The sequence below is a fragment of the Ursus maritimus genome, unplaced genomic scaffold (assembly GCF_017311325.1).
Source record: "Ursus maritimus isolate PB19 unplaced genomic scaffold, ASM1731132v1 scaffold_1, whole genome shotgun sequence".
Classification (NCBI taxonomy): Eukaryota; Metazoa; Chordata; class Mammalia; order Carnivora; family Ursidae; genus Ursus; species Ursus maritimus.
In genome coordinates this window covers 56,239,801-56,255,861 of record NW_024423343.1, presented here as the reverse complement: position 1 = coordinate 56,255,861, position 16,061 = coordinate 56,239,801, and the positions used below count along the sequence as shown (strand labels likewise).

The 16,061-nt window shown below is 36.6% G+C and overlaps 1 protein-coding gene across 7 annotated transcripts in view; it reads right to left on the bottom strand.

The window, feature by feature from the left end:
• Window positions 1-16,061, bottom strand: part of CHN1 (chimerin 1) — a 223,818-nt gene that overhangs the window by 82,263 nt on the left and 125,494 nt on the right. For 6 of the 7 annotated variants that reach the window (XR_005838374.1, XR_005838375.1, XR_005838376.1 and 3 more), the window contains one exon: window positions 5,135-5,423. Coding sequence is in view for 4 of the 7 variants with exons in the window: in XM_040643705.1 (XP_040499639.1) it covers window positions 5,135-5,423 (289 nt within the window). In the remaining 3 variants the exon portion in view is untranslated. Of the gene's footprint in view, window positions 1-3,083; window positions 3,155-5,134; window positions 5,424-16,061 lie in introns of those variants that run through there. The other variant, XM_008687154.2, reaches the window with a different exon arrangement.

The window sequence follows — 16,061 nt, the reverse complement described above, 5'->3', positions numbered from 1 at the left end:
TTGGTGATTGCTCTGATCACAAAGGGCAATAATGTATCACATACAAGGAAGACCCCTTTACAAAATTTCATGAATACTCATAACCACCATGTAATGGAATCCACAGTCTTCATTTTAGAGACTGAGGTGAATTGAGATCCAGAGAGATTTAGGGCTTGCTCAAGACCACACAGACTAATATATACTTATATACTGACTATGTAGGATTTTTTTTTAACTCTACTTGATTTTTTTTAAATTAATGAATTTATTCGAGAGAGAGCATACCGGGGCTTGGGGCAGAGGGAGAGGGAGAGAGAAACCCAAACAGATTCTACACTGAGCTCGATCCCATGACCCATTGTTCACAACCTGAGCCAAAACCAAGAGTTGGACGCTCAACCAACTGTGCCACCCAGGTGCCCCATAACTCTGCTTGAATTTTAAGAAGGATATTTACAAAGGACAAACCCGCTATCGGAAGTTCTGCAGGGCATGGGGTACCTGGGTGGCGCAGTTGTTAAGTGTCTGCCTTCGGCCCAGGGCGTGATCCCAGGGTCCTGGGATCGAGCCCCACATCAGGCTCCCTGCTCCACTGGGAGCCTGCTTCTTCCTCTCCCACTCCCCCTGCTTGTGTTCCCCCTCTCACTGGCTGTCTCTCTCTCTCTGTCAAATAAATAAATAAAATCTTAAAAAAAAAAAAAGTTCAGCAGGGCAATTGCAGTCTTCCTTATAAATTGCTAAATTGGCTTTTTAATACAAAGAAGTGACCCTGGGCACATCTGGCAGCTCTCCAAGAGTCTGTTCGCCCCTGGAATGACCAATCCTAACCTTGAACAAGTCACAGGGGAAAGTGAGCATGTCAATTTGACTAGAGGAGAGAGGGATGGATGTGGATAAAGGCAGCGTTCAGGAGATCAAGAGGAGCACAGGTTGGGGAGGAATCAGGAAGGGGGAAAGAAGGTCTTAAAAAGTGAGAAAGCACAGAATCAAGAAATCAAAGAGTTTCCTGTAGATTGCTTCATGCTACCCACTCCTCTGATATTGTTACTTTAGTAATGATTAAATTTAAGTACGGCTTTCCTGCTGATTTCTACACTGAGATTATATGGATACAATTAACTTACTATATATCTATGTATATTTTAAGCAAATTAAAAACATTTAGAAGAGTTGCTTTGTGGGAGAATAAGACAATTAGAGACCGGACCAACTGCGCCCTGTTCAGCATCTCTGGGGACATCGAGTCCCATCACTTTATGGAGGTACCCAAAGAACTCCAGGAGTTATGGCAATTTTTTGGCAGGGCCCTGATTACATTTCAACTTCAAACTTCACAAGGCTTTTCAAATACATACGCAGTCTGGTGATCCTCAAAAAAGTCTTTAAAAAGTGGAATTTAAATGTAAAAGAAATTCCTTAAGAATAAATTAATATGACAGTATGCCAAGCACTGCAACCATCCCAAACTTCAAGGGGAAGAAAAAACTACATACACACACACAGACACATATAGGTGATTTGGCTTGGTGCAGTTCCTTAAAACCAACGAATGGATTCTGCACACCCCTGCCATTGCAGGTCATTCCAACATGTGAGAAAGTTTTGGGGCTTAGAAGACTAAATCCAAAAGTAAAGAGGTTCTGGCTAGATTCAGAGTTCTGACTCATAGCACAGTTTCTGAAATGCAAATTATATATTTTACACCTTATATTATTGACAGTTATGAGACATTTTTTTAAAGCACGGCTTTGGAAAATTTTAAATTATGTTAATAATTAGTATAAAATCATCATAAAAATTGTTGCATTCAGCCATTGGTCCAGTATCTGTTGAAGTGAACATACTATATTTACTACTTGGAAAAGGGAACTATTCCAATACAGTTTCAAGATAAATTTTTTAAAAGCCACTAATAAAAGCGGGGCTCACGGCCAGTCTGGATGCTAAAGTTAAGCCATTTTAGAAGAGAAGGAAGTCTGGCTTTTCAACATGCTACAACTTCACGATTAAATTTCTTTCAATGTTTTTCGAAAAAAAAAATGTAAGTTTCTGATTGCTCTTTCAAGCTGGAGAAGCAACTTAACAGTTAATGAAAAAATGACATAGATGTCAATCAGAAAAAGAATCTTCCCCCCATCAAAACAGGCCACGAAATTTCTGAGGGACAGCTAAGAACCTTCAGGATTCACTTCCTGTGGCAAAAAACTTTATGGCCATAAAACCACCCTGACAACCTTCCACAAAGCTCAGATGCTCAACTTACACCTTAAGGACTGAAAAAAAAAACACACATGGAATTCTTATCCCTCGATTTTAGAACAAGGGAAGACCTTAAGAGATCATCTGGTTCAGAATTTCCCCAAGTGGATTTTGTGAAACATGATTTTCCTAAATAATTTTCTGAATAGTGGTGGGGTGATCCAGATGAGTTCGGGAACACTCTCGGAGAGTCGTAATACGTATTAGGTTATTAGCGAAACTCAGAAGCCCAAAGAAAAGAAATACATAAGTTAAAAAAAAATTGTTTTTTTTAATCAAACCTATTTGAGCACAGAGCCCTTTTTGCAGCACGTATTTATAATGAAAATCTTGTAAAATTACTGTCTTTTAGAAAACCCCTTATCTATGAAGAATCTGAAGTCCAGACAGGCTGAGGATTGTCCCAAAATGATACAATTAGTTGGTGGATAAACTAAAAACAGATCTCCTCTTTCAAGACCAACTTCAGTGCTGTCTCTACTACCATGTTCTCTCTCTCGTACAACACCTACACTCCTTGAAGGAGCACAGACTGTAACAAGAACCACATCTCGGAGATCATCTAGTCCAAAGCCCTCTTGTTAAAGGAGAAGTGAAGCAATCTGCCCACATGAAATCAATTCCTGTAGAACTCGAACCTAGCTCTTAAGTCCGATACCAGAAACCTTTCCACAGCAGCATACTAACTCCTGCAACATCAACTTTTTTGCCTCTGAGGAAAAGGCAAACCCCTCATGGGTGGGGGGGGGGGTTAGCTATTCAGGACCCAGTAAAATATTTATTAAACCATACTTGTGGCAAGAGATATTTTAAATCAATTAAACATGATTGTCTTTACTTACAAATGTCATCAACTGTGACAGGGAATCAATGTTTCAAGCTCTTGAACAGGTCATCATCCCTGTCCTGTTGGATGACACCTATAAATAAAATAAATCTATTTTTGAGTGAGTAGATTTTAAGCCAACTAGATTTAAGATGCATGCAATTTAAAGCAAAGAGTAATTTTTAAAATGATTCTTCATTATGTACTGCTGGGAGAACTAGTTTCCAGTGCCAGCTATTCTATGTGGCTATCACTGGTCATCAGCACAAGACCATCCAGGCAATGTAACATATGTAATGTTGCCAGAATACACGGGGAATCAGGGATCCTAGAGCTGAAAAGGGTCCTCTAGGCCTTATCTACCTCAGTGTCTTTCCTTGTGAATACTATTTTCTCTTTGTAGGAGGGACAACCAAGACCCTATGAGGTTTAAATGACTAGCCCAATGGGAAGTAGCTAAGTATCTTTAGCTGAAGTCTCTTGATGTTGAAAAGTACATCCAGAACACATTAGTGAAGGTTATCATTAGGCTGATCAACTCTAAAAAACCCGCATGCACACACTGTAAAAATATTTCAAGAATGTTGACTTAGAATATTCTATCACAGCTGCATAAAATATATTTTCAGTATTAGAGATATTTAAATACAAGCATTACTGAAAAATGCCACAAATGGAAAATAACCAAAAGTGAGAAAATGGGAATTAGAGAGTGAAAAGAACAATATTAAATACAGCATGCTTTTAGGATTTTAAATTTTGGTTACTTCCGAAAAAGATCTGCGTTCCTAACAAATACGAATATATGAGAACCATTTTCTACAATCTATAATTTCACATGTTGGTTTCTCTGTAGCCGCAAAGTGCCACTTTGAGTTAGATTTGCCAAAAACTAAAATTTCGGCTCGACAATGAACATTTTAGATTACAGATTTCCATTCTGTACCTAAATACTTTAAGACACTGGAAGTATTTTAGGATACTACCCTGAGGTAATATAGCTGTTAAAATAATATTACCACCAAACTCGAGTGCTTATTATGTGCCAGCTACTGTTTGATTACTTTACACATACTATCTCCTTCAATCAATTCTCACAACTTGATTATTACTACAATTTTGCAAACAACATCAAAGCACAGAGAAATTAAGTGACATGAAGTAGTTCACACAACAGGTAAAATAGCAGAATTTGCACACAAATCTATTTGGTGACACAAGCCAAGCTCAAATCCCTAGGGAATACTGCATTTCCTTAACATGGCAACCGAGAGTCTCAGAAATGTAAGAATGGATTAACACAACTCCAATCAGAACACACGAAATTCTCTCACCTACATCCCACACAATATAAAACATCAGGAAATTCTCTCACTCTTTGGGGATAAGGAGGCAGCTAGGGACAATTTTCAAAGCAAAATAATATTAATGCCAAGGAACTGAAACTTCTAACGTTAACTTTAAATATATTACAAGATACACCAAATGAAAAACTTAAATTGTCTTTTATAATTAAAATAAATCTTTCTGATTCAAGTCCCTTCTTAAGAGTCCATAAAGAGATAAACACTCCTGTTACTCAGGAATGACTGATTCTCAAAACAGTATAATAGTTACCGCTAGACTGAATTTTATCCTATGTATTTCAAAGTATGGATATATATCATTTTGTTAAAGAACAGAACTATTTCCAAAGGGAGAGAAAAAGTCGTTTTGATAGACTATGCGACCTCCTCAACTTCTCATGCACTACAGCTATCTTTTCTTGACCACAGTTATGCTTCTGACCAAAGCCCTGAACTTTATTTTTTATTAGGGGACATTTTTTTCAACATAGTTTTGAAGCCATGAAACTGATGAAATAGGAAATAATATGGAACACAAACATACACCTGACGTAAAAACAAGAATTAGATATATGCAAAGCTCAGCACCACCGAAATGAGACATCAGGGAAAATGCACATCTTTTTCAAAGCTCTGTGGAGCCGCCCTCTTCTGGCAGTCATGGCTTTTTCATACGGACCCCGAACAGAAGAAGATCAAGTGTGGTTTCATGGTAGCTTACCCTTTTCTCTGACACCCCATCCTGGCCTGTAGAATCTCTCTCATCATGTGTCTCTTTCAGGACTGGCATATGTTTTTGGTATGCTGGCTCTCTGTTTAAGGTTGTGTATCCTATGTGCTCATAAATTGGGTTTATCGTCATCTTGGCAATGTATTCTGCTGCCTTGGTTTCAATATAGAGAGTAATCAATCCATCAGTCACCAGATCGTGGATGGACTCAAAGCGCTTCTCCCCAACAAAGTGCTTTCCATCGTAGTACAGCCTGAAGTTTCTGGTTTGACTTCCAAATCTGCCTCAATGAAATGGGAAAGATGTTTTTAAGAAAAGTAAGTAAGTGAATTCTTTCTGAAAAAAAAAAAAAAAAAAAAAGAACCAAAAAAAAAAAAAAAAACCCAAAAAACTATTGCTTTGTTTGTGTGTGTCTTCTTTGTTAAATAAACTGTGGCTAATCTCTATGATTCGTCTGGAATTATAGAAAATAAAACTTTTGAACACAAAGAATGAACTTGCAACAACTAGGGATAACTAGCCAGAAGCATGTCTCTTCTAGAAGGAAAAAAATGTTCTTGTTTATCTTTTTAAACCACTTCATTATCCTGTAGGAAAAACGAGGAAAAATAAAGCTCATATCCTATTAGAACACATTCTATATTCAATGGGACAATTCCATCATAGATGAAATTTCTATATCAACATGTTCTCTTCAAGTTGATCAATAAAAATATTCAACATACTACAGACCCCAGCGCTCATGTCTTTTAATGGGAAAGCTCCATTTAGGGATCACCTAAGTATGATGCCAGTAATCACTGGAAGTAGAACTGATTCCAGAACCTGAGCCATGCAGTAGGGCAGGAGGACAACAGAAACATACTTTTGCGATTTCTAGCCATGGGTCAATGACTTGCTCCTCCTTGTTACACAGGCATTTTTCTGTGTCTCCTTGTTGAGTCTAAGCAAGAAATATTTGCGGTATATATAGGGCATAGAAGTCATAAGCTATTGGACTGTAGAAATTCTGTTCTGACTTTTGGGTCATGTTTTGGCGACATACTTTAAAAACTGGAGAATAATGGTTTAGTTTTATGATAATTTCAGTATTTTGCTTCCTGACTTTATGAAAGCTGATGTCTCAAAGCACCAAGAGCCAGTATTATGGTTTCCCAAAGGCAGTCGGGAGTGAGCGTACTTAAAAACTAAACAAATCAAAAAAAGTATATCTAATTTCATTGTTTAAAACACACAGAACAATGACAATAAAAACAGAACAGAGGTGAACTAAAATACTAAAATAATACCCTGTTTAATACTAAAATAAAGTGTTTAATTAGGACTGCAAATGTACGCAACAATATTGTTCTGGTATGGGTTATAGTCCAGAAGGACAGGACTAGCAACTTAAGAATCTACTTTTAACGTATCCTTAAAAAAGGAAACTTTTTTTTATAAAGGTCTATATCTCTATTTCTGTAGTTCAAGTTGAACTTTAATAATTATTTAATCTAGAACCCAACATTCTATCTATGATGGTCCTTCTACTAAAATAAAATTTATCCACCTTTTGGTTCTTTAAAAGCAATTATATTTTGATTTATACTCAAGTGAATGATCCATATAATTACAATTTCCCCTTCTCCATTTTCCTGTAAAGTTACAGACATATTTCTCCTGAGTAAATTTTCATTGTAAGTCTAAAAAATTGGAAAGTAAAATTTCTACACCAAAATTAACTATAAAAGGTTTTTTCAGTTTAATATACTGCTTTTATAATTTCCTTTTTGCTATATGTTATCTGCTTTTGAGAAATAAACATGGAAAGCCATTTCATAATTTTTAGAAGATTCTTACAATAATCACTCAACACTGTTTAACATGAAGTCCTTTGATATTTCAATTGTATTCAGAGGCATTTCAATGAAAGATTAGACCATTTTACTCCTTCAGGGGTTTATGATTTTACAGTGCATATGACACTTAAAGATTATCCAAGCAGTGGTGGCAGGCATTTGTTACTCGAACTTCTTCTAAAATCTGAGCAGTATGGGAATGTCAGGCAGAAGGGAAGATGGCTGGCTTGACCTCATTTGGACTGGATTAAAAGAGCAGAGAAATCTAGGGTGCTTCACAATGGGTCTATTCCTACCCCAGCCAAGGAGAGGATTTCCTGGCTACCTATAGGTATTGGGCAAAAAAGACTAAGTCAGTTTGCCCTTTTCTCTTACCATAGCAACTTCAAGAGACCCTACGCACAATTCCCAATGCCTCCTGCGCCTTCCAGTCCAATCAAACTTCAAGTCTTAATGAAGGTGATCAGATAACAAAAATAACTCATAATATCGGTTGTTTAAAACTTAACCTCAAAGAACAAGAAAATGAATTTCCATTTTGGAATTGTGATTTATTTTTAAAGAAAATGGCATTACTTTGTCTACCCTTTACCGCCCTCTCTTTCACTTTGGAAGTTACATAAAGAACAGCATCATAGCATAGACCGACAGAGTCTTCTCTTCTTTGATTTGAAAGGCATGATAGAAAATCTTTGAGGAGGATGGGGAATGGATATGTCTCTTCTACAAAAAGAGCCATAAAAGGAGAGTATGCCAAATCCAAGGGCAAAGAAAGAATCCTTCCTTGTAAAAGTTTACCACTTACAGACTGTCATTTATGCAACATTTAACAACACATGCAGGAACTCTGTTAAATGTTAGGTGGTTCATAATAAAGTTCCTGTTCCCTTGATTACCTCAGTAGGAAACAGATATACATAAAACGAGTCAATACAAACACAAGATGAAGCGCTGAATTTTATTTATTTTCAAAAGTCTGTTTTAGTTTTTTTTTTTTTTAAAGTAAACTCTACCCCCAATGTGGGGCTCGAACTCATGACCCCAAGATCAAGAGTCATATGTTCTACCAACTGAGCCATCCAGATGCCCCAAAACGCTGAATTTTAAAGAGTTCATCTTTAGTTTGATTTCTAAAAAATGACTGTAAAAATGTGTATAGCCTTGGTCTTATATGGAAAAGTTACATTTCTGTGCAGTGGTTCATGAAAGCAAGTGAATCCAACGTCTCTCTCCCACTATGAAAATGAATGAACTCACTGCTTAATAAGGTTTCCGAGCTACTGCTTATGACCAAGTACAAAAGCACCTTTGCATCTTGAAATAGGGTTTGACCAGGGAAAGCCAAGTGTGGGGTCCCGTGTTTTTAATACAAAACCTTAGGTTTTGGGATCAGACAAAATAAGTTTAAATCCTGGGACTGTCACTCTAGCTGAGTGATTTGAGAATTTCATTCTTCAGATTCTGCATCTAGAGAACAGGAATAACATCACTTTTCTCCACATGGTTGTGAGGATTACATAAGCATATTCAAGTCAGAGCTAAGTACATACTAGGTTCAATGAATGGTAGTACCCTTTCTCCCTCTCTGTTAGGTAGGCCTCTGCAGAGAATGACAGAACAGGTATCAAACAATAAAGTAAAACAGAAAAGAGACTAAATATGCATCGAAGGGGCTGCATAAATAACCGCTAATACAAATGACGTGTACAGGACCATGTCCGCACTTGTTGATCTCATAGTCAGCACAAGGCATGGAGGAGCTCTCTGTGATTTCTTCAGATGTCCCTGAATAAGTTTACACCACCTGGCTGAACAGAGTGGAACTACAGCAGAATACAAAGAGGGGAGAAGGGAGAAGCCATGAGTCTTCATACTGTGGCGTGCGAGGCAGGTCTCTCGGTTCAGAAGCAAAAGGTCAGTCAACGTAGTCCTACCAAAGGCAGGACATGTTAAATGGATCTGGTGACAAGGGCTGAATTCCACACTACAGAGCACTGATTTGTAAAAACTATTGAAGCTAAACCATTTTCTTCCATTTTTATTGGAAAGTCATTCTTTTCCTCTTTTCTTATATTAATTACCTGCATCTGCCCTTGCTTTTTTATAGCTGTTCCCTCTTTGGTGAACATATTTGAAGTTGTATAGGACCAACTCTCACCTAGTTAGAGTTCAACAAAATTCATTTTCTCCAAAGTGGTACTGTAGTTAACAAATAGAAAAAAGAGACTGGGATAATCTGCTTTGAACTGTTACTGTTGTAGAACATAATTACCACTTTCTAGAAATGTCTTTTTCTCCAGTGATTTCAGGTTTGGGTTTTCATGTTTTAAAAAGCTGTTTAATGCTGTGCCCAGTTGCATTCAGATGAATTTCAAAATATATAATTCCAACAACTAGCTTTAAACAGTGAACAAAACCCTTAATACCATCCTTTCTATTTTTTTAGAAGTAAATTGTACTAAAAAAATTCAGTCTAGAGGTACAAAGTGATGAAAATATGTAAAAGGAATAGCCTTTGGGATTTTACTTTACTTCTTCTAAAACCAAGAATTAGTTCTGATTTGAGGTCAAAGTATTTGAAAATATCTCTTCAAAGGAAAGCTCCAAGCTAACAGATGTTTTCTCTTAACAAAGAAATATATACAACACACTTGTCTAAATTAACAATAAAATGTTAGAACTATTTCCAGAAACCAACATGCAAGAACAATTTTATTTGTCATACATATTTGTATATTGTTTACCAAAGTCAGAGACACCACTCTAATGATGAAATACAAGAATCTCATAAATTTAATCGTAAATACACCCTTGAAAGAAAGGTTAAAACAGAGACAAGAATACGATGAGGCACTGAGTTAAATACTAAAAAATGAAAGGCTTAGGAAGAGAGAACATAGCTATATACGATTTAAAAATATCTTCTCCATCAAAAACCTTTGTTAGGATACTATGTTTGTCTATTTGATCCTATAATTTTGGATGGTGGAATGGGGCAAAAGTATTAAACTATGTGAACTCACGATGATATTCCCCTGGCACAGTAAATCATCTTCAGGGAACGAAGCAAGCCAATGTGCCCAACTAAACCTCCAAAGGTGGCACCAGGCCAGCTCTGGAAGGTGGAACCGATACAGAAGAATGAGTTGAAGGCCTGCTTAAGGAGCAGGAAGATACTCCCCCCAACCTTTCCCAATCCCGTCTCCAGTGCCACCCCTGTCCCCACGCTGGTGGAAGACTTAAGTCTTGCTTTCTGCATAGGGTAAAACAAGGACAAGGGTAAAACGACACCAGACAGAGTCGAAGGGAGAGGTGCTATACTGAAAATTAAGTGAAGTTCTAAATATTGAAGACTGAATCCCCCATCTTGCTTCGCTGCCAGATTCTCAAAAGGGTTGCACTTTTCATGATAGGAGACTGGAAGATTCTGCTCTGGGAAATCTGATCCACCCCACTGAAAAGGCTCAAGAATAGAAACATCACCCTCTACTTGGCTGGTTTTTTTCAAGCTTTCAGAACTACCAGTAAGCTTTTGAATGCCAAGTAAACTTAAATACAAACAGTTAGCCAAGGACCACCTGACATCTGAGGAAAGACTCTCTTAGGAAGGACAAAGAGAGATAAACAGAATGAGAGAAAACTGAAGGGGAAGTACTTGGCTGCTATAAAACAGCAATATAGAATGCATAGAAAAAAATGAATATAGCATAAATGAGAACTTTTAAAGAGAAAAATGAAAGATAAAGTTGAGAAAACTTTCAAGAAGAGCAATAAGATGGAAAATAGAGAACAAATAAGATAATCAATCCAAGAAGTCCAACATCTAAATAAGAAGAGCTCTAAAAACAGAGAACAGAGAAAATAGAAGGGGAAGAAATCCACAAAGATAAAATTCATCAAAGTTGAAGGATACAAGTTTATACAATGGACAATTAAAATAGGCTCACACCAAGAAGGTAAACATGAAAAGGTACTCAGTGAGTAGTTCAGTAAATGCAAATTAAATCTTCAGATTGGTAAAACCTAACAAGTCTGACATTACCATGTACCAGCACCTAATACAACCAGCACCTGGCAGACTGTTTAACAAAAGGGTTTATATTACCTAGTAAAGTTGAATATATGCATTCCCTATGACATAGCAATGCTACTCCTAGATAATGTCCTAGACAATATGACTGTGTGAAGTGGGAGACACATACACACGTAAACTCACACTCTAACAGTAATGTTCTTAAATGCCTAAAGCTAAAAACCACATATCCCCAGTAAAACAGGAAAAAATGTAATACACATACTGTGATGGTTAATTTTATACATCAGCTTGAAGGGTGTTTTTAGATGAGATTAACATTTAAGTCAGTGTACTTTGCATAAACAGACTGATCTAATTGGGTGGGCCTCATCCAATCAGTTCAAGGCCCAAACAGAATAAAGATTGGCCTCACTCAGCAAGAAGGGATTCTCCAGCAGACTGCCTTTGGATTTATCTGCAACATCGATCCTCCTAAGTCTCAAGCCTACTAGCCCGGACTGCAGATTTAGATTTGCCGGTCCCCATGACCACATAAGTCAATTGCTTATGACAAATCTTCTCTATGTGTATATACACACACATCCTACTCGTTCTGTTTCCTTGGAGAACCTTGATTAATAATGAAATACTATATAGTAAGGAAAACAAACAGATACATGAAAAACATGGATGAATTGTACAAATAAAATACTGGAAAAAAAGAACAAGTCACAAAAGAATACACACAATATGGTCTGATTACATAAAGTCCAAAGGCAGGCAAAATCCAAATGCATTATACAAAATTATATATACGGGTGGTAAGATTATAAAGAAAAGCATTAAAAAGATAACTATAAAGTGACCACAGTCATTAACTATTGTGTGAAACTGGGGCATAATGACAAGCAAGGGAAATATGTGGAATTTCTGGACTACCATTAATATATCTTGATGTGGTAGGGATTACAGAGATTTACATATATTTATGCGTAATCAATTTTTAAATTGTATTTGAATTTTACATACTTTCCTATATGTTTTATTTTACAATAAACTTGTTTTAAAAAATACAGCATCCAAATGACAAAGACCTTGATCTGGAAGAAAAAGCAATCGGAAGCAGACTCCCTGTAAGTACTTTACACTACAGAACTTAAGAACGTAAGCTTAAAGATTTTATTTATTTTAGAGAGAGAGAAAGTACGGTGTGAGTGGGTGGAGGGGCAGAGGGAGAGGCTCTCAAGCTGACTGTGCTGAGTGCAGAGCCTGACGTGGGCCTTGATCTCATGACCCTGAGATCCTGATCTGAGCTGAAAAAAAGAGTCAGATGCTCAGCCAACGGAGCCATCCAGGCGCCCCTTAAGGACAGAAATTTAATAATAGAATTCAATGATGAGTTTTTAGAAGAAAGAGGTGAGATTATAGAGCTACGAAAAAAAATTGAGTACCAATATAATTTCTACAAATCTAATAAATAACTAGAAATGGCAGGAAATAGGATCAACAGGACTGAAAGGCCAATCGATGGTGTAGAGATGAGGGCTTCAATAATCAACTGCACGGCTGAGGGGAAAAGAGTAAATCAACTGCAATGTACATGATAAACACGGAAGACTAAGACAATCCGACATAAAAATTGTGCCTCAAGTTCAGATGCCGACACGTGGAACAGAAAAATTATTCAGAAATAGAATTCGGGAAATACTCCAGCAAGGGAAAAAGGAACTGAATCTCCAGACTGAAGGAACACACTGTTTCATGGATGAGCTTATAAAAAATACTATCAACATTAAAACAAATCCTGGTTTAAATTACTAAATTTGAAGAATAAACGAAGAATTTTTCAGATAACCATGCAGGAAACTGTCACTTTCATATAAGGGGTGGAAAGCAAGATTGTTCTCAGACTTCTCTACACTCACAATAAATGTCAAGAAACAGTGGATCACCATCAAGTGTTGAGGGTAAGAAAAAATACGCTGAGAATATTCTACCCAAACAAGCTGTTGTTGAAATTAAAGACAACGGAGAGACATTCTTGTTATAAAGTTATAGCTTCCCTAAGTCTTTAGAAGCCAATGAATGATGGTGTCAGTTTTTTGGTGCTTTTTTTTTCAGCAATACTGACTGCACTTAGCAGCAGCAATTTAACATTTTAGAATACTGGTGCCTTTAAGAAATGCCTAGGATTTTACTTAAGCTAATAAATGACCATTCTTTACAACAGAACTGTAGTTATTAGAATTTCACTTCCATGAAATGCAGTGACTCTTTCTTGATCATGCACTGGTGATGAGCTTGCTATGTCTTTAGGATACGATGAACAGAACTGTTGTAATGAAACCCAATTCGAGTGAAAGCCTGGTGAGTGGAACCAGTCTTGATGACCTGTTCCATTACACTAAATGGTCTTCATAGAGCCCCAAAAGATCAAGCCTTTAAAGGTGTCTTAAATTCAGGGAACCGTATTCACTGGTAATATCTCTTTTGTTAACAATTTTAAGGAGAGTGCCTTGCATCTTGGAATTTATAAAATCTCTCCTACTCATGTCTTCTTCCCATACCTACTCATTCCTGCCAATCCTCATTTCTATCATAATTTCTTAAACAACAATCGTTATACAGAATGTCAAGTTAATGGATGTCACAGTCAAAAACATGAACAAATAAAAACTCACTGCTATACTGTACTTGTAACACAGTCACGGATACTGTTTTATATGACCAGTGATTCAGTAAGGTTAGGAAAGCTCATTTATTTGAGCAAGTATATGTCAATATCATTCCAAAAAAAGATGTTTAGTGTCATCATAAAAACACACCTCATATTTCAGTGTACTGTTCAATTTGATAGCTAACTAAATTATAATAAAAGATTCTAAAAATGAGAATATGTTAAGATAATAAGATGCATGTGGCCCAATCAAACCTATATGGAAGAAGAGAGGATGGCTTAATTTTCTGGAACTATAATGCCTGGCAGAGCTACTTAATTAATAATGTGCTTTGGTGAACTTTACCTATAGCTACTGGCTCATCTACCAGTCATGAAATAAAACTGTATGTTGAATGAGTGAAGTACAAGAATTCTGTCTTCTCTTATTTTACAAAAATCTTAAGTCTGAAAGATGAGACTCTGAAGAGAGAAGAAACCTTCGTGATTATCTTTGTTATTGCTTGTTGCAAATCCAGGCGCCCAGGCTCTACCCCAGACCATCAGATTCAGAATCTGCGTTGGTAACAAGATCCTGAGGTAATTCCTATAGGGCTTGAAGTCTGGGAAACACTAGTCTAATTCAACCCTCTCACATTATCAATGCAGCAACGGAGACATTCAAATTCCTAAACAGTAAGAGAGAGAGAGGCTAATAAAAACCACCCCAAAGCTCCAAACAATACAAAATTTAAAAAAAAAATTCAACCCACTGTTCAAAATAAAATGGTTCTTTTTCTGCATTAGTACCAGCTGCTTTTTAGTCTCTTTCTGGAAAGCCTCCTAGCCCAACATGAGTCCAAGTGCACTGTGCTCCCCAGTATTTCTAAGCACTGCCAGACCAGCAGGTCCCCAACCAAACTAATCCATCCTGTCATCTCTTCAGAAAACCATTCCTTCTCCAACATCCCTTAATGGAACCGCCACCCACACAGCCAACCTTGTCTAAACTTTCATAATTATCTGAGATTCTTCAAGCTCCCTCTACATTCAAACTTTTATTTATTGATTGATCTTTCTGAATCTATGCACTCTGCCCATACAGACATGAGCATTTGTTCCAAGATCTTACCCCACTATTTTCCCTTTTGAAAATTGTTGATGGTTCATTACTGCCTATAAGAAAAAGTCCAAACACTGCAAGTCCTGAGCCCTTGAGATTCAGTTATTAGTTTTCCTTTGAAAGCAACGGAGATTGGCATAGTGCTTGGCACACATTAGACCCTAAATAAGGAGCTGCTGAACAGAATGAGCAAAGGGTCCATTAATACTTTCCCCTGAGTTGGCCAGCTGAATGTAACAACAAAAAAACCCAAAAAATAAACAACTACTCTAAAAAATACATGTCACATGGAATTGTCCAAAAATAAGCAGATTACTAATTTTGTGATAATTATTGTGATATAGTGTTTGTCAGGTAAAGAGCTGTAATGTTTTCCATATTGATAACTGGGAGTAAATAAATGAAAAAATAACTTTTCTCATGCAGTGAACCAATTATAATGATTTCTCCTACCTTGTTTTCATTTTACTATCAAATCAGAGAAACAATAGCATGTCTAGTCAATAAATAAAGGGATGTGCTTACTTACAGCAAAGTATTATACACACATTTTAATCTTTTTAAAACAAGAATAGGTCCAGATCAGATTTGTGTAATTAACAACAGATTTGACTTCTTCAAGAAATTAGTCCCACTAACAGCTTATTAAAGTCTTGGTTTTGTGAGTCTACTACTTCAGGGTACAAAGTCACACTATGATAGTTCACAAGAGCATGGAATTACATGTGTGTGTGTGAGTGCTTCTAGAATTCTACAGATATACATAAGCACATAAACACACACACACCCCCACAGGTTCATATATAGGTTTTCCAGACTCCTACTATTTAATTCTCTTAAACAACAAAATGTTTTATTTAATCCTTTCTGTATAAACTATACAACTCTAAGTATCACACATGGACTACAACTTAATATTTTAAAGTTATTAATTAATAATACAATTTAATATTTTCTCAAATATTAAGGTTCATTATCATGAATATATGACTAAAATTCTAGTGTCTGAATTCAGAAATATCCCACAGGCTACTGTAGTGTATTGAGTCAGCCTTTCCCTGAATCTACATTGCCCCCAATCATTGAACTTTTAGTTCTTGAATCTAGTTTTATATTTTTAAATCCTCTTTGCAGGTTACTGCCTGTGTTCACCTTCTAATCTGCTACTTTTTATTGGCTGTAAGCTTGGGGAAAAGATATGAGGATTCATTAATATTATATAAAACTATATTAAATAGACTCTAATGGGGACTACTGACCCTTCCTTTGCGATCACCACATGGGCT